General features: G+C 39.1%; 1 protein-coding gene across 1 annotated transcript in view; it reads right to left on the reverse strand.

The window, feature by feature from the left end:
• The window catches only part of PUDP (pseudouridine 5'-phosphatase), a 79,693-nt gene extending 63,564 nt beyond the window's left edge, over positions 1–16,129 (reverse strand). Inside the window, exons 1-3 of the mRNA XM_054384417.1 lie at positions 16,028–16,129; positions 9,164–9,260; positions 7,719–7,931 (exon numbers count right to left, since the gene is read on the reverse strand). Of these exons, the coding sequence (XP_054240392.1) occupies positions 7,719–7,931; positions 9,164–9,260; positions 16,028–16,129 (412 nt within the window). The remainder of the gene's footprint in view (positions 1–7,718; positions 7,932–9,163; positions 9,261–16,027) is intronic.
• Positions 16,130–19,855: the final 3,726 nt, after the last annotated feature.

Consider the following 19,855-nt stretch of genomic DNA (forward strand, 5'->3'; position numbering starts at 1 on the left):
ACAACAAGGCTACATGAATGCATTGCAATTACTCAGAACAACAGCTTTCAGATTTGGGCCCACAATGGCAGTGTAACTACTGCCAGTGTGCAGAATAATAAATCCAGGGTTGTTAATGTTGTTTTTCTTCTTAAGCAAAAAGAAAATTGGAATGCAGTAGCTGGAAACAGTATTATTATAAGGGAAAATTCTATGCACCTTTTCTTTGTGTGAAATTCAGTTCCATTTATGACATCTTATTATTTACATTCAAAACAAAATAATTGGAACTTCATGCATAAAACAGTGCACATAGCCAACAAATATAAAATCTTGTCATCTACAAACAGATTTGAAAATTTGCATTTAGGCACAGAAAGAAACTATTTTTTATAAATGGTCAAACTGCTGTGTACATCTTTACTAATCACTAAACAGAACCTTTAGACCCCCCAGCACCTTCAAAGTACACCTCTCAACTTGCTAAATCACAAAACCACAGAATGTTAGGTGTTGGAAGGGCCCTCAAAAGATCATCTAGTCCAACCTGCTCACCAGGGCAGGCTCCCCTAGAGTAGGTCACACAGGAACACTTCCAGGTGGGTTTTGAATGTCTGCAGGGAAGGAGACTCCACAACCTCTTCGGGCAGCCCATTCCAGTGTTTTTTTCACCCCCACAGTTAAAGCTTTTCCTTATGTTCGCATGGAACCTTCTGTGCTCCAGCTTGCGCCCACTGCTCCTCTGTCCTACCATTGGCCATCTCTGGAAAAAGCCTGGCTCCATCCTCCTGACACTTGCCCTGCACATATTTATAAACGTTAATGAGGTCACCCCTCAGACTCCTCCAAGCCAGCTCGCTCAGCCTTTTCTCATATGGGACATGTTCCATTCTCTTAATCATCTTGGTGGCTCTATGCTGGACTCTTTCAATCAGTTCCCCATCCTTCTTGAACTGAGGGGCCCAGAACTGGACACAATGCTCCAGATGTGACCTCACCAAGGCAGAGTAGAGGGGAAGGAGAATCTGGACCTACTAACCACTCCCCTTCTGATAGGCCCTCTATATAACTGAACGTGTACAAGTCAGAAAATGAAAGCCATTATTGCTAATAGCGGAAATTCAAAATCTCCTTGGATTAATTTATTTAATACATGGGTTGGTGGTTTTGTTGGGGGGTTCTGCCTTTTTTTTTTTTTTTTGGTTGGTTGGGTTTTTTTCTTGTTACTGTTTGTTTTGTTGGGGGGGTTGTTTTGTTTTGTTGGGGTTTTTTCATTGTTGTTGGTTTCGTTTTTTTTTTTAAATCAGATGCTTTAGATTTGGTGCAACTACCAAATAAATAAATAATCACCAAAAATACATTGCATTTGTATGTTATTTATGTGCAATATTAAAATAAAATCGTGGACCTTGCAGCTTGAGAGAATTCCTCTGTTAACTCCCCAGGGCAAAAAAGATCATTGCTAATGCTGCCCACTGCATTTTGAAATCTGGTAACCATTACAGAAATTTAAAACCTCCTGTTCTAAGATGCTGAACTAAGCTCTGATCCTGGATTATTTTAACCACAAACAACAGGCAACCATGTGGATGGACAATTTGAAAATCAATCATGGGAATAATAGAAATTAGACTCTAGGTTAGTATGTCTGCCAAAATTTTCCTTGCTGTTAAATTAAAAGGCTAGTTTTCAAGCATATGACAAATCTTATTTACTCTATTTGTGGTTAATTCTCTATGAGGAGACGTTTTACCTATCTGCAAAATTTGCTCAAGAAACTTTTATGAGGTGTTTTCATATAAAAAATATCTTTAATCTATTTGGTTTTGCAGCAAAATAACAGAACTCAGCAGTAAGGAAGATTTTTGTTTCCCTTTTCATTCCCCAAAATCAGACAGAAATGGAAAATGGCAAGAAAGTAAGTTTCTACTATCTAGGAGCAGAAAACAGACCTTCAAGATTGCCAGTTTATAGCCTAAGAAGATTAATTCCTGCACTTAAGCCATAATAGGGAACAATCTAGAGAGGACTGATGTTTAGTTGAATTGGTGCTATTTCTTTTGATACAGAATAAATAGGAAGCTGTTTTAACCTCCCATTCCCACTGTAAAATAAAAGACAGCATGCACATAAGCAAACACCAGCATGGATCTCTCACCAGTTTTCCTTTAACAGCAATATCCTAGGCAACATGTGCAATGAAACAAAAGCAACAGTACATTTTTGACTTGTGCAATGGGTAAGTAACACTGGGAAGAAAGAAAACACACCAAAACTCTTGTGAATCTCACAACATTGCAAAATGAGTTTAACTGCAAGTTAATTTCTCCCATGTTATAGACCAGAGATTACCTGTATGACCAGCCATGCAGGAGCTGCAGCACATAAAAATACAGCAGTCTTCTTCACACAAAAGAGAGCTGCTGCAAAAACAGCAGCTTTTGATCCCAATTGCCTGATCTCCTCTCATCCATCTGCAAATGGTCAGAACCAGCTATGCCTTGTACAGTCCAACATTTGACTTATGGCAAAGGTATCTTGCATAACTAAGCTGCTTCAGAAACCAGCTCTCTTTTAGATCTGCTTGAATACACTGACTTCGCCTAGAATCATACAATGCACTGGGTTGGAAAGGACCTTTGCAGGTCATCTAGTACAAACTCCCTGCGGGAAGCAGGGACCTCTTTAACTAGATCAGGTTGCTCAGAGCCCCATCAAGCTTGACCCTGAATGTCTACAGGACCTCCCTGGGCAACCTCTTCCAGCGTTCCACCACCTTCATCATAAAGAACTTCTTCCTAATGACCAATACAAATCTACCCTTCTCTAGTTTAAAACCATTGTCCCTTGTCCTCTTGCTACGTGCCCTTGTAAACAGTCTCTCCCCAGCTATCCTGTAAGGCCTTCAGGTACTGGAAGACTGCTATGTGGTTTCCCTGGATCCTTCTCCAGGCTGAACAATACCAACTCTTTCAAGTTGTCTTTGTAGAAGAGGTGCTCCAGACCTCTGATCATTTTTACGATACTCCTATGGACCTGCCCCATCTTGTGTTGAGGGTCCCAGAGCTGGACACAGTAGTCCAGAATGCCACACCAGGTGGCATTCCTATACTTCTTCCAAGACACCTGTCCTTGCTTGAACTGCCTATGCAGTTACTTTTTGCCTTTTATTTTGACTGCCAGGCCTCAACTCAGCTATGCTCCTCTCTTCCCGTCCTTACTTGCTTTCTTACACCTGGGAATCAAGACCTCCTGCACTCTATGGAAAGCATCCTTAAAAAGCATCCTTAAAGATCTGCCAGCTCTGTTCCTGATCCTTTGTTTCCGAGGACTGTTTCCCCAGGTGGTCCTACTGACTTCCTCCTTGAAGAGCTGGAACTTTACTTTCCTAAAATTCAGGGTCCTGACTATGCCCCTTGTCTGATGCATATCCTTAGGACTGTGAACTCCACCAGAGTGTGATCATTGCAGCCCAGGCTACCTCCAATCTTGACATACCTGAGGAGTTCCCTTGCATTGGTGACCATCAGATCCAGGTCTTAGCACGGAATCACAGGAAACATCCAGTTGGAAGAGACCTCAAAGACCATCCAGTCTGACCCTCAACCCAGCACTGAAGGGTCAACACTAAACCATGTCCCTAAGTGCCAGGACCACACTCTGCTCAAACATCTCCAGGTCCAGTGACTCCACCATTGCCCAGGGTTTGATAACCCTCTCCATGAAGATAGAGTTCCTAATATCCAGCCTAAATCTCCCCTGGCACAGCTTGAAACCATTTCCTCCAGTTCTGTCGCTTGCTAATGAGGAAAAGAGGCTGGCCCCCTCCTTGCTCCAACCTCCCTTCAGGTAGTTGGACAGAGTGATGAGGTCTCCCCTCAGCATCCTCTTCTCCAGACTGAACAATCCCAGATCCCACAGACTAAGATGCAGTTTCACAACACTAAGGGATACCATCCAAGTGTCCATCAAAATGATCACTATTCCTAACGAAAATTTAGACAAAAATAAGACTAAAATTGCTATACTAAGGTGTCATGTTCTCTGCATGTTAACTTAGCTTTAGATCAGCTTTAAGCACAATGCTAAGATATATCTTTTCTTTGCAGCAGTTTTCCAAAGTTCATTTGTCAGTTAGGAAAAGTTAATATTATACATGCAGATAGCAGCGAGTATAATTTCAAATGTAAAGCATCTTCAGCCCCCAACAAGTTTAGGCACAGATCAACATGGGCAACACTCAAACCTACCTGCATTCTGGTGGTACGGTAGCTGTTGGCTACAATTACGTAACAAAACCACTTGTCGTAGCTCAAAATACAATGTATGCAGTAAGTTGAGGAGATAGACCCTTGGAGGCCTTATTCTAGTTGTATATTTTGTACAAATTCAATAGATTTTTTCATTCTGTATCTTGAGAGTTGGTTTTGTATTGTTTTTATAGCACGCTAAAATGCCAGATGCAGACACTAAACAGTACAACTATAACAGAAATATTTATTTAGATATCAAATATCTCTGGGGTTTCTTTTGGGTTTTTTGAAGAATTTTAAGCAGCTAACCCTCTACTGTGTTATGTATGTATCAGATAAGCACACACATAAATTGGTTTAACAATTTTAATTATACTAGCAGTTAGAACAGTAGTCTTCTATTGTACAAGTTCTGAGCATTGTCAGGATTTGAAGTAGAAAGGCAAGTAGAAATGTAACACTACAAACATGTTTGCCTTTTTTTTAAAGTACACCAGTGCATCGAAAATTAAAATGTAGTTACTTTTTTTTTCCTCTGGTTTATACTACACAGTGAACTGACTACCACTTATAAACTGCATTGCTGCATATGTATAATAAAGCAGAATGTACCTGTGGTACTCTAGTACAAAGGCAGGTTTTAATACTGCATCTGGAGTTTCCTACAAAAAATAGTCCATCAATTAATTTTATCTATTAAATAACAAGCTGTCTAAATGTTCAGTGCACACACGTCACTTACTTATTAAATAAGAGCATTACTTTCCAGTGTACTAATTTCCTGGCAACTGAAATAACAGATGAAACCCCCAAGACTTCATCTAACAGCTCAAGGGGCTAGGGGAGGTGATTCAAAATGAGAAAGCCCTAGAAGGAGGGTGAACCACATCGATTGTAAGAGCTGAAAAAAATTATGTAAGATAACTCTTCAGCTAATGATATAGAAGGACTCCAAACAAAAGGGATTAAGTATTTCACTAGTGATTTAGAGGCAAGAACTTCCCTGTTGAAGGTAAGCTGATATATGAAGGTGAGATGCAAAGACAATTTAATCACTCTCAATTATGTTAAAGAGATGGGGGAGACCAAGTCACAAAAGATCAGACCCAGCAACACTTTCACATTGCCTAGCCTTAGCCACTAAAGTATATAGGGTATATAGTGCAACACTTGGATTGTTTCCAAAGAAGTGCCTCAGACCACATTTAAGGATTTTATGCTCACAGTTATGAAGCATTCACAAATATTTTGGAAATATTCCTATCAGAAGCTATCCTACCTTCCTTAACCAGAAACAAGTAAGTCAGCTATAGAAAGCAAGTTTATGGCACATTAGATCAATTTAATCTTTAAGTTTTCGTTGTTTATAGATGAATTATTTTATTTTATAAAACCAGAAAGGTTTAGATGATGTCTTCCAAATACAATTACACATATTTTCACACACTGTTGTGAAAATTATTGCAAAATCCAAAGCTTCAGATTCTGAAAAAAAGGTATTGAGCTATTGAGGTACTTTAAGTTTAAACAGTGTAGTTTCAGATATCCAGTACCACAAGCTTCATTTGTGCTCTTTCAAACACAGTAATTTTATGTAGATTCCTATAGCTTCTAGAAATATGGATATAATTATGTTTATCATCTTCCATTAACACTATGTGACACATTAAAAATTTTGTGATGTTTTAATCAAAATTCTATGATGTCCTAATCAATCACCAGGATGCGGAAGGCTTCGGGAGGGATTCTGGTATCTAGAAAGCAGATACTAGAGCTGAAAAGGTTGTCTGGAAGGAGCACATGTTCCTAACTGTGGTAAACACTACTTATTTCTCACTAAACACTGAAATAGCTCAGTCACTGTTCTGCACAGCCTGTTGAGAGCACAGATGAAACAAACGGAAGCCATAGGTCTAAAGTGCTTGAAACTATTGGTGATAGTGGGAGTAAAGCCATTTTTGCTTTAAACCACAATAACTGAATTGCCTTCACCTGTCATATCCATGAAAAAGGGAAAATTGCACATTTCTTGGAAATCGAGTAATTCATTAGACTTCACAGCAGGTTTTCCAGAAACTGCAACAAGTTGGGTTTTGCAGAAGGCATGCATCTAAGGTTCACACTTCTCAGGAATTCACCTGCATTCAAAACTGCTTCCTGTGCAATAATCCACATGGATTATTAAAAAAAAACTAAGTTATATGCAAAACTACTCCATTATTCCACAGCAGACACGCAGCAGAAGGTTCTGATTCTGCAAATAGTTAAAAGCCGATTAAATACTGTTCTAGTCATAATAACTTAATCAAACTTCAAAATCCAATCTAGTTGTAGCATAGGAATCGAGAGATTACAGAAAAACCCTGCAAAGATGAAAGTCTACCGATACAAAAATTAGAAGATGACGATAACAGGGGTTTCCAGAATTTTCAGTAGAGACTGCAACGCTATATTCTTAGAAATATTCTCTTGTACCCTGAACAGCAAAAGCAACCCCCGGACTCCTCTCAGCCACCTCCTGCAAACCTCCATGTGCCGGGGTAGTGCCACAAAATCATTTCGATTAGAAAAGACCTGTGAGATCATCTAGTCCAATCATTAACCCCGCACTGCCAAGTCTATCACTAAACCGTGTCACTAAGCACCACATCTACACTCACGGATGGTGATGTAATCATTTTCCTGGGCAGCCTGTTCCAACATTCAGCAACCCTTTCGGTAATAGCCAATCTAAACGTCCTCTAGTACCACTTGAGGCCATTTCCTTTTGTCCTATCACTTGTTACTTGAGAAACGAGACAGACACCAAGCTCACCACAACGTCCTTTCAGGTAGTCGTAGTGAGCGGTAAGGTCTACTCTCCTTTTCTCCAGGCTAAACAATCCTAAGTCCCCGCAACCGCTCCTCATAAGAAAACCCAAGGGCTCCTCCAGTTCTGCAAACCAGGAACCCCTCATTTGTCATATTCCTTTTATTTGGCTTTTAAACTCTAATCTCGCCCCCCGCCTCCCTCCGTATTGCCACTCTAACCTTCTCCACCATAAACAGTAAGCGCTCTTTTCAGTCTCAGCCCCGGATCTTTTAATTTGGGCAAAATTTGCCACTGAAGGCAGAGAGTGGCAAGACGAAAAGAGGGCAACAAATCGTTTCCTGCAGTTTTATTCCATTCAGCCTAGGTTAAGCAACGACGCCCGGGGCGCGTTGCATATCCGCCCAGAGCGCGAAGGCCGTGAAAGATCGACCACAGGGGGCGGGCCAAGCTACGCCAGGCCAGGGCGCCCCAGCACCTTCACCGCTGCCGCGACCCCGGGAGGCGCCTCGGAGGAGGGGCGGCGCCTCAGCCGTGGGGATAGGAGGGGGCTGCCTGCCGCCAGCTACCGTCCCTTGCCGCCTGGACTGAGGGGACAGGCCTCAGAGCACAATGGGATCGGCTAACGCGAGGTGGGGGCAAGGCCATCGCAGGGGAGGGGGCTGAAGGCTACACACCCAGCAGGAGACCGTCCATGTCAAAGATGAGGTGAGTGACTGGCCGCAGGGCGACCGCAGAGGAGGGAGCGGACATGGCGAGACCGGAGCAGCCGGGAGGCCGCGTGGCAGCGGTGGCGCAAGCGCGCTCCGCCGCGGCGGCGGGAGCCGAGGGGAGTGGGGCCCCCGCGGGGCTGGGCTGGGCCGGGCCGGGCAGGGCAAGGCCCGGCGCCGCTCGCGAGTGGGTGTATTGATTTTAGGGCAGCCGTTGGGAGGACCGGTACTCGCTGCGGGTCCATGTTGGGGTGGGCATGGCGCGGGTGGGCTTTTCTGTTGGGTGTGTTGTTCTGTTTTGGAAACAAAGTACATTTTTCTTCGTGGGTCCTCTTCTGGTGGAGTACTTGGCTTTCTAAATCCCGTCTAGTACTGCTTACGGGAGGGCCTGGGGATTTGATCGCGTTTTGATGTTTTAACGTCAAAACTTTTGCGTGCCTGTGTAGAGATACACAAGGATGATTTTATCTCTGGATCCTAATTTGAGCCATAAACAGAAAACAGCAAATCTATGTAAAACTGTACGGAAAATGTAAAATCCCATCTCTTCGGGTTCTGAGTGTGTGAGTCGTTTTGGGTGGATTTTATTTGTAAAACATTGAGGAAGTTCTGAAGCTCAAGAAGCAAGCCAGTGTTCTTGAGACGAAGCAAAATCTTCCTGCACAGACACATACCTCATTTTGCCTAGGCGGTTGTAAGGAAAAAGGTAACTTTCCTCACCAGTCATCCCTCTTGTATTTTTTTCATGCAGGTAACTCACCGTTGGTAGTTTGGATTGTTGAAATAACGACTGCAGAAACAGACATGAGCTGTAATATTAGGCTCCCAAGGTGACATAGTGGCTTGAAGATTTGTACTGCTTTGCAGTTCTGTACGAAGGCAATGGTTAATTGCGGCGTCGCATGTGTGAAGTCTTGTCTCTTTTGTCTGTAGGTAGGCCTCTCAGCAATTTATTTCTTTCTGGCAATGCCTTCCTTTGAATTGGCAATACTTTACTGTTTTGGCAAGTGTGGTGATGTTTTTTTAAAACCCAAACTGCTACCACTACATACTTGAATTTTCATTTAGTCTCCTTATGCATCTTACACCCAAACCCTATCCCCTAAAGAACTCTCACCCTGTGATTGTGAGCAATATAGATACAAAGTCCTCATACTTTCTTCTATCTTGGAATTAAGAAGACAAATAAAACTTGCTTGGCCTTTATTTGTACCTTTTCAATAATAAAACTTGACTTGCAAACAAAGCTTTTTTGAGTTTTGAGTTGGTTTTCTGATTTTTTTTAACTTGTCTCATTTTGCAATGATTGTATTTGATAATGCATCTTAGATCCTGCTTTTGTAGGCTATGAAAAGGACTGTGCCCAGTGTCTTAAATACCTTTTACAAGTGTAATGTGTAGTCATGAAATACCTGCATGAGATTTAAGAACATGGATCCTTTGCTTCAGGCCAAATTTTTCTTGTAACATTACAATGTGAGCATTAAAAATGCCCAAAGTATTTTGTTTCTGCAATAAAAATTGTGCAACAGGTCAATATTCCAGCTTTGTTTCAGACAGCAAATGTGTTAATTTCCTTAGTAGTTCACTTAAGTGGAGTCTTTCTTAGAATAATAGAAAGGGAAAATTCTAAATACATTGCGTATAAAGATGTTAATTGCAATACTTGTAATGGTGGTATTCTGCTGTTTCAAGAATGTGTTTCTACTGTAAGAGCATTTGCTGTCATGGCGAATAAGAGTGTGAGTAATGAGGTTGTATGGCAGTTGTAGCTGAGGGCAGATTCATCCACCTTCTAATTAACAGATATTCTGAAAAAAACATCTTTAATTGTATTTGCTGCCACAGTAACACTTGTAAACAAGTACAGAAAGAACGAGCTAACAAGAAAAAGCTCATCCATCAGGTTTTCATTGTGTAATTAAAGTGTAAGTATTTTGATGATGTTTCCTCCAGCCCCCTCAAAAAGGAGACATTTTCTAGCATGTAAACTATCAATTCATCTTGAAAACATAACCTTATGCAAAACTTTAGAATATTTGAAGTGGAAATAAATGCTAAAGACCGTTAGGAAAAAAAAATAAAATGAAAGTGTAATACAGAAGATGAACTTTTGTAGGATTAAGTGGCCTGTGTTGCAAATTTTATTGTGCACTATTCAAGGTCAGGTTACCTGACAGGCTGATGACCTCAATTATGTTTGCTTTACTCTGGTACATCGGTGATAGTCAGTGTAATGTTAGCTTACTTGATTTGTCAAAGCTACATTGGAACACAGGAATATCTTCCCAATATAGACAAACTCATTAGATTTTTAGATCATGACTAAGTCTTATGAGCATACGATGTCTTACGATGGATGGAAGGTCCATCAGAATTTTAAGTCGTGATGGAACATAGTTTTCTAGATGTGGAAGTATTTGAAAGTGTTAAGTTTTACTTGACCTGTTTTACATACCTATCTCAAATGTCTCAGCAGTAGTATTTATTTTGTTATTGGTTGTTTATTTAAGAAGAGGTAGAAATGAGATTGAGAATTATGCAGTTAATTTTTTTATTTGCTACCTTTTTTAATTTATTTTAAGCCTATTTCAAGTGATGAGGAATTCAGTAATGTCTGAGCTGAGGGAAACATACTGTGGTGGAGGTTACCCTGAGAGCCAGTAGTTACTTACACACCTGTGAACATGATACATGCTTATTGAGAAGGGTAAACTTGGCTAACTGATACGTAATCATGCAAGTCTGCAGAACACAGTTAAATTCATGCACATTTTCAAATTGGCTTGTTGACTGGGCGTATGTGATGGTTTGAAACTGTCTTTTTCATTTTTCCTTGCAAAGTTCAAAACAGAGAAAGTGAAAGAGTGTAAATAAGTCACTATTGGGTGTAAGAAAGCAAAATACTGATTGTTCTAAACACTTCCATTGGATAGATAGAAATGTTTAAGAACTATTACCCAAAACAAAGTGGGCACTCTGCACATTCTGCGTTCTGCAGTGGGGGCAGTTGCTGGGCTGTCTGGCTGCTGTTTCTTCTTCTCTTCTGGCTGAAGATAACACACTGACCTTGGCAGCTAAGTTAACAACTCTCTGCTCCAACTAAACTCTGCTTTTCTGTCCAGGGGGGTCTGGGGGGAAGCTCCTGGGCGAGAGAAAGGCCCCTTTGGGAGAGTCCCCTTGGGGGGAAGCAAAGGGAGATCGGTTGTGCTTTTCTGTTGATTGTATATATTTGTAAATGTTGTGAATTTTGTATATTTGTATGTATTCATTGCATTTCATCGTAGATTTTAGACTCTGCTTGTAAATACAGCCTTCATTTGCTTCCAGACTGGGCTAGCCTGGTTACTTGGTGGTGGGGGGGGGAATTTCAGCTCACACCGACACAGCATATACCAAATGAGATTTAGTAAATTTTCACTGAGTTCTGAATTGTGTGGTCTAACATGGTACATATACATTCTGGGTATACAATACAGATTTTTGAATGGCTATAAGCTGCCTATAGGTAGCCCTTCTTACCCCAAACAAATTTATTTTGTCTGCCTCTGCAGTAATATGTTAAAATCACTTTGTTTTTATGGTTCTTGCATGTGAGATAAGGTGAAAATACTAAGGTGCATATCCATGGGGTTATTAAGTGGTACACAGTCTTCAGCCATTTTTAACCTTTGTATGTTTGTTTGGGTTTTCTTTACTGTAAAGCTAAAAAAATTTCCACATCACTGAAACTTAGATGACTAAGTTCTTTTCCTGGAGAGCATAAGCTTAAGAGACTATGCTTAAGTGTTTCCTCAGGTAATATACTTAACTCAAAAGTTGCAATTTCCCATTTCCCTACTTCATATTTTGCTCAAAACGTGGGTTCAGTTGCATATTTTCATACCATTGATAGGATAGGAGTGTCATGTACTATGTGTTTCACACAGAAATTATGGACTTTATTTTTTGTTCTCCAGCTGCCTTGGCGAAGAGGATAAACAGATTGTAAATCCATTTTGTCTTAAAAAAGAATCTGAAGTCTTAAATAACAAGGGATCTAAGAAATTTTTAGACATCAGTTGCAGTATTTGTTGATGGGATTGTACAGCACAACAGTTTATGAAGCTGGGAACTGAAATCTTAATGCTGTTTCAGGGCCTCTTTTTGTCTCCTTTGGAGTCAGTGAGAAACATTTTCTCTCCTTTATGGTTTGTGAACTATCTTTTTGGCATAAACTTTGGTCTTCTGGTAAAATACCAGCTGCACACAGACGAAGTATACAGGTGATTAGCAGTGTCATTGTAACTGAAATCCTAAAGTGCTTAAACGATATAGGTCCTGCTTAGCTATAAACTATGGGAAAGATTAGGGCAGAAGAGAGAGGATCTGAATTATAGCTTGTTTTGTTTTTCCTGTCTGATATGGGCTTCCTCTGTAGGATCATTTGCAACGTTTATCTAACTTCATATTGTTGCAGGAGCTTAAATACTCTTTATGCTCCTGTTTGTTTGTTGTTCTTTTTTTTTTCTTGTCTGCATGCATTTTTTTTTTGCTTTTTTTTCATTTTACAACAGTTTGATTGTTGCACATCGTAGGAAAAAAAGTACTTGTAGTGTCATATGGAATACACATTCTGTCAATCTTACTGAATAAGACATCTTCTGTGTTCGTAAGCTCAACCTCTTTACAGTCAGCAGTAGTTACATCTTCAGATGGAAAAGAGAAATGAAGAATTTGAGTTACAAGGTCTTTAAACCGCTGATCTGTGGTGCTGCAGATTCACTTTTTAAATGCATGTTCCCAGCTCAGCATACAAGTTGAAGATTTGAATCTCCAGAGCACAGACATTTTGTGTGCTTTCTGGATGGATGCATGCCCTTCTATTTTTGTGTCTACTCAGAAGAGTCAAGTAGATAAAGGTGCTCACTGACACTCAGCCCAAAATGTCTACATGGTTCGAGTAAGCATGCTAATCAGGCTGGGTAGCCTAGGGAGACTGTTGGAGGCCAGCTATTGTGCTGTACCACAACCCTTTTTTTGCAACGATTCTGGCAGTCCGCGTGCCTAGTTCTCTAGCCGGAGAATCTCGAATAGCATGCTGAGATGTATGAAGTATCAACTCTGATCAGGAAGCTGAAATGGTAGGATGGGAGATGGACAGGAGCAGTGCCAAGCAGACTTAGCCAGCTGCTTCTTGAGTTCCTCTTGCAGATGAATTGTATTAGATATGTAGGCTGTTCTTGACTAGGAAGGTTGGGAATTCCATGGCTTCAGGAGTTAGTGTATCCCCTATCCAAATTGTAATTACATTTTTAGGATTCCTCTCTTCCCTCCTGAAGTCACTGCTCTGTCTTCCTGCCCATACGTGTAGACACACAGAAATGCACTGGTAATATACTGTTGTGGACAGCCAATGTCAAATATGCTTTGTGAGCACTAGCATGTAGGGCCCAGAGTAATTTTTGGATGAAGAAATAGTCACTTTAAGCATACGTTTACATACCTTGAGGAATTAGATGCAGTGTGTTGTAACAAAATACATGTGAAAATTTTGTAGCCTTTATTTTATTTTATGCCTTGAACTAAAATACCCTTACCAGAAGATAAATACCAGGTACTTGTTTTCATAAAACATTTGTAAACCAGGAAACACCATTTGTAAATACTGATAGGTGCTGTCAAGCTGGTGAGACCGTAATTTTTTATTTTTTTTTCCTAAGCCAGCTAGCTTCGTCTTCTAAGTACATTTCAAACATTGCACCTTTGGTTCTGTAGGGTGAATGACTACTCACAGTGACACAGCAGGACTGAAAAATTCTTAGCTTTCTCTTTCAAGTGCTTCTGTACAGGTAAGACCACAAGAGACATTGAAGATCTCAAGTTCTTTAAGACAGACTTGTTAATGTTTAAAATGTCTGTCTAGACATCATGTGTAAATTTTCTAAATCTTTCAGCGAATCCCTACTAGGATATCCCATGTTCCTCTGTTCTTCTACTTTTGTTTATTTAACAAATTTCATCCCTTTAACTTTTCCTCATAACTTACAGTTTTAGCATTTAGATTGCTCTTGAGAATTCTGGTTTTTCTTTATCCTTAGAGAAGTCCAGCACTCAAGTGCATTTTTGTAGCTCTGAGTTTTATAACTGACAAATAGGAAATCCATGTTTTGTGGACAGACTTTTTTAGTCCCAGATACAGCATGCTTTTGGATTAACATAAAAACTGAATTACCATTTGCCATAGTTTTATTTTGTTCACCACTGCTGTCTACAACTACCTGAAGGGAGGTTGTAGCCAGGAGGGGGTTGGTCTCTTCTCCCAGGCAACCAGCAGCAGAACAAGAGGACACAGTCTCAAGCTGTGCCAGGGGAGGTTTAGGCTGGAGGTGAGGAGAAAGTTCTTCACAGAGAGAGTGGTTGTCCATTGGAATGGGCTGCCCAGGGAGGTGGTGGAGTCACCATCCCTGGAGGTGTTCAAGAGGGGATTGGACGTGGCACTTGGTGCCATGGTTTAGATAGTCATGAGGTTTAGGGTGACAGGTTGGACTCGATGATCTTTGAGGTCTCTTCCAACCTTCTTGATTCTATGATTCTATGATTTGTAATTCTTACAAATATTTTTTACTATTGATGCTTAGTCAAGTTCTTCCCCTTTTGTATCAAGCTGAAAGATAAAAATGTTTGTTGCCACTTGTCCAATTTTAAATTTGTTTTATGTATCATTTCTAACTGTATCCTCACTAATTAAGAATAGTCACTATTGTATTTCACTGGAAGAGAGTTTGAAAGATTTTTCTGCATCTTTAAGAGAAATTATCTTGCAAGCCTGAAGAAGCAGTGATCTGCAAGAAGCTGTGTTACACAATGAATTGTTGTATCACTGTTTCAAAAATGTTGCATGTATTAGTGGCTGCTACAAGCAATAGGGAATATTATATTAATTACTAGATTTGACAGCCTGGTGCCATAATCTATTTTCAATGACATTTCCTTTTTAGATCAAAAATTGTGCCCTCATCTATAAAAATAACTTTAATCCAATTTTCCAAAATTTATTAACAAGACTTCTAATATTAAGATAGCTATATATCCCAATTAAGTAGGATGTGCTGTCTGGATACTAGCCTCCTTGTGCTGTGGTCATGAAATGAGATAGGTTGAGGCTATGTTATTCACACAGCAAGCCTATGTGCTTCAGGAAGCACAGAGCTTCACTCAGTAGGTGTTATTCTTGTCACAGAATCTCTAGAGAAGACTCTTCCCAGCGTCTTCTGGGATGGAGTCTACACTAAAGTTATTTTCAGTTGGTGCAAATACAGTAAAACCTTGTCTACTTGCAATTTTTTGAATGTATGTAGCTGAGTAATTGCTTCTCGAAGATCCTTGCAAAGGATGGGGACCTGCACATTCACCTACTTTTTCTGACTTCATCACATCCAAGGAATAAAGTACATTTTCTGGTAAAGCAAATAAAACATGTTTTTCCTGTTTGTTCAAGCCAATGTTTCTTTAAAGATCTTGTTCTCTTTGTGACTTAATTCAAACATTTATTGATAATCAAAAACTGTGGTTTAGTGACTACAAAATCTGGATCTTTATTCTTACATGGCATAGCCAATATGTTCTTCTATCTAAACTGCTATAGATAACTCTTAACTAAATTTAAGCACAAACATGAAAAAATACCTTAATCATTTGACAATGTCACAGACCATGTTCCCTACATAAAAGCCACTGAGACTTCCTCAGAACTAAGTCCTCTTGCAATCCACAGATATCTAAAGTTTGTATCAAGATTCTCCTACATCCTGTAGCTTTTACGGCTACAGAATTTTGAGGATGAAACTGGTCACTAGTTTTTTATAACTAAGCCAAAGAATGAATGAAGTTTAAACATTTTTTTTAATTGAAGATTTGTTATAGGAAAAAATATCCTTTAACATCCAATAATCCAGTGGTACAAAGTGCCTAGGAACAGCAGGGCTCTGTCTTTTAATTCTGGATATCTGTGACTTTCAAACATATCTTCTGAAATTAAATTATATGAATTTTGTTAGAACAAAAGTTGACAAATATCCCTTGTCCATTTTTAGCTCTGTTATAGGTGTATTTCATTTAAACCGTTAGGTTCAAGCTTGTATTAGCAGATTTATATGGAAGCATAAGTATGTTTAGATGTGCACCAACATTCATCCAGTGTAAGACAGCAGTGTATCATGTTTTGATTTTACAAAGATCTATGTACTGTACCTGGTAGATGAACAGTTGGTGGTGTGATTAAATTCAGTCCTTACCTTTTGAAGCTTTGGCAGAGATGTGTTGATGAACGGAGACAAAAGGTCTGCCTCACTGCAGTTCTGCCTTTCCATTAGAATCCAGTAAGTCCAGTCGTACATCCTTCTATCTCCTTCTGTTCCCAAACAGTATTTAAAGCATAATTTCCTCTACCAATTTTATGAGTTGAACCCTGGATGTTTAAATATAAGTAGATACCATATCCCAGCAGGTGATCAGAAGACCAAAGTATCTTAAAAAAGTTTATAACAAATTAGGAAAGAGATAAACAAAGTATTCATATCCATGTGTGTGTGTATTTGGGGGGGGGGGGGGGGAGGGAAACAAACAAAAACCACAAAAACAAACAAAACCAAAAACAAACACAAACAAAAAAAAACCCCACACCAACCAAGCAACAAGCTGCAAAAATGCCTGTTGGTCAAAGCAGATAATGTAATCCATTAAGCAACATAGATCTGTACCACAGCATTAGAGAATACATTACTGCGTAATGCAGTGCTCTATTTACCGTAGCCTAAATGAAACCTCCTTATTAGCATTTCAATTTTCTGTCCTACTTTTGCTTTGAAGTCATTCAGTATTTGTCACTTTAGCACTATTTAGTGATTTGTAATCAAACATGGAGAAGAAATCCAATCAAATACCTGCCAGCCCCCTCCTCCCCTGAAGCCCCACCTTCCCCACTAGTCTTCATTCAGTGCTTAGATTTGGGTAGGAGAGGGGGAAGATACGTGTTTTTTCACTCATTAATTCATCACATTTTTTTGCATACTGTTTTCATTGGAATTAATAGGTGTTTTTATATTGCATTTTGGTTTTCCATATGAAATGCCTAGAATCGTCATGTTACTTAGCACAGACAAGTCTTCAATCCTATATTTTGGCATACATATCCTCCTTGTATCACTACTGTCTTCTAATTTGCTTGATTACAAGTTTTTTAATTAATGTTGCTTAATAATAATTTGTTTCAATAAAATTTATTGTAAGTAGGTAGTTATTATACATCTTTGAAGAGTTCATAGGGAGCTTAAGTAGAAATGAAGGATCTTTTCTCAATGCCTTCTAAAATATTCATCTAAAAATATATAATTATTCAGAGATTAAAAGCTAGCTAATTATTTTAAGGAGCTTGACAACATTTTTGTAATTCTCTTTATTTTCACTTGTTAGAGCTTTAATAACTACAAGATAATAGGTGTGGAGTTTTTCAAAGGCTTAAGATGGAGCTAGCATTTCCTATTTGTATTTGAGATAGGTAAAGGTTGGCAATTTAATGTTGTTTCAAAGTTGTTTATGGTAGAGAGAAAAAATGGAGGACAAAACCTTTGAAGAAACTGTGCTGATTTCTTGAACCACAGAAAAACATATTTCAAACCTTGCATTTAGACAGTTATTCAAAAACATTGGTTCAGTTTGATTTCTCTCAGTCATTATTAGTGTCAATATTTTGTCTTGGAGGAAAGAAAAAAAGTATTACTCAAATTGAAGACAAATTCTGTTAAGTTTCACTGACATCAGTTGTTGCACATGTTTGGATATGCATATTCCTCTTCCTGATCAAGTTTCCATGTGGAAAACACATAAATTGGGGTAGATGGAGGAGGATAATGTGTAAACATTAAAAGTTCAAGAAATGATTTTTCATATTAGGATCCTTGGACTTACTAGGAGCAGTAACTTTCTGGCAGCACATACTGTTTCTAAGATGATGTGTAGTGAGCAAAGTGGGATGGGCCGTGCTGTAGAGTATTTACATAGAATTACTAAATTGTTCTGTGCATACAGTGGAAAAATTTGAAAAACAGTGAACTGAAATTATGCTTAAAAAGGTGTTTTAATGCAGTTTCTCAGTAACTGCTATGTAGATACCATTACCACGTGTACAGAAGGCAGAAACACACCTGAGATTCTGGCACTGCCCTCATTTTCAAAACGCAAGATACAAAGTCACTAGCAGCTGAAAAGCCTAACAGGAGATCTTCAGAAACAAACTAGCACTGGTGTCTTGATTAGGTATGTGTATTATAAGCATTCTGAAAATACGTTGAGGTTGTTTGCTACCAGTATAGTGCCTTATCAAGAAATCTTGTCAGTGTTGTGTAAGAAGAAGTTGTCTTTTTCAGTGTTGTCCTTCTCCTCCACCTTTCTGTTTCAGTTCGCATGATTGGACTTTGTACCCTTTACCCAATAATAACTGTGCAGCCATCTTGTTTGAAAACTAGAGGCAGGAACTGGAACGATTCCGTGCTGCAAGGTAAAATGCCCCTCCTGCCCCAAAGTGTGTTTTATATATATATATATATATATATATGTGGTTTCATTGCAAACATTGAGGTCCTATGTAATTGGAATGCATATTCTTTCACAGCTCAAAGTAAATTCTTCATAATTCTTCATGACAGAAAATTTGCAATGATGAGAAGTAGTATATATAGTGGATTCTTTCCCTCATTAGCTGAATGCAATCTATTTTATATAAGAAAGAAAAAAAAAACATATAAGAACGCTAATACTGTCTGTCTACTCTTGTCTGTAAGGTTACTATCAAGTGTAGTGGCAATTTATTTTGTGACAAAATGCATTTCATTATTAGGTATTGCAATAGAGTAGACCATTCCCTGCCTGCAGTGAGTTAAAAGTGTATAAACTTCACTTAAACTGTGAAAACAGTTTGAAATAAAAATAAAAATAAAGTAGGGTGTCTGAGCTAGAACATCTTCCATCTTTGCAGTGGTGTTTTTCCTCATGCCATTTAAGCTCTGGTTGTTTAAAAAGTAATGTTAAAAGTGTCTGTATTTTTGATAACAGACTCTGTTTCAAGAATCAAATGGATATGAATTTTTAAATAGTAGTGGAGGGAGTTAGTTTCTGAAATAAGCTTGTAGTTTTGAAGTGACTGGTTTGTGTGCAGTGTATGTAGCCTGGCAAAATCCATTTGCTTCAAAAGTGGAAGTCTGCAAGATTTAACTGTAACCTTTTAAGTGATACTAAATAAATCTAATATCTTCCTTTGTAATATCATACACATCCAACCTGCTAACTAGAGGTTAGCAGCTACTGAGAAGACAGTATCTCTAAGAGGAATCACCAAAATGGAAGGCAAGAAATAATAAAGAATAAGGAAAAAATCATCACTTCTGAATAGTCTGTCTGCCACACTTGACTACATTTGGGCAGCCACACCAAGACAAAGAGCATTAAGGAAGAGAGGCCTATTTGACCAAAACAAGTGTTGAACAGAATCTAACCACACATATTGTTTGTTACGCAGTTTTGTAATGACTCGTTAATAATATGGATTCCACACGTCCTGTTTTCTCCCAAACATGTGTTTTGCTTCTGCCCTTAGGGCTCTCTGTAGGTGGATTTTAGGAAGTTCAGGCTTGTATTGAGGTGTTACACCCCAGTCAGACCAGCAGCTGAAGCTATTTTAATACCAGAAGACCCAGTAGGAAGCACTGTAGACTGCTTGCTAGGGAGAGGAGTTATGGAGAAGACAAGCAGAGAGACACAGCAGCATCAAGAGTAAAAATGGTAGAGTGGCAGTGATAAAAGCAGTACCTGGGCAAGCAGAATTGGAGACATTGAGGAGGTGCATCCAAGAGGTATTCAAGTCTGAGTTCGGAATTACGGTGTATTAATATGGGGTTCTTAAATAGAAAGGGATGTGGAATAGCTGGGGCCGTGGTTTAGGAAGATTAGAGCAGAGTTTGTGAGGTATCTTGATTGTATGAGAGGAATTTTGGGGATGAGGAGGAATGAAATACAATTAATTTAGTATGAGAAGAGGCATAGGAGAAAGAGAAGACATATGAGATGGA

Source organism: Indicator indicator, chromosome 1 (assembly GCF_027791375.1).
Source record: "Indicator indicator isolate 239-I01 chromosome 1, UM_Iind_1.1, whole genome shotgun sequence".
NCBI classification, from domain to species: domain Eukaryota; kingdom Metazoa; phylum Chordata; class Aves; order Piciformes; family Indicatoridae; genus Indicator; species Indicator indicator.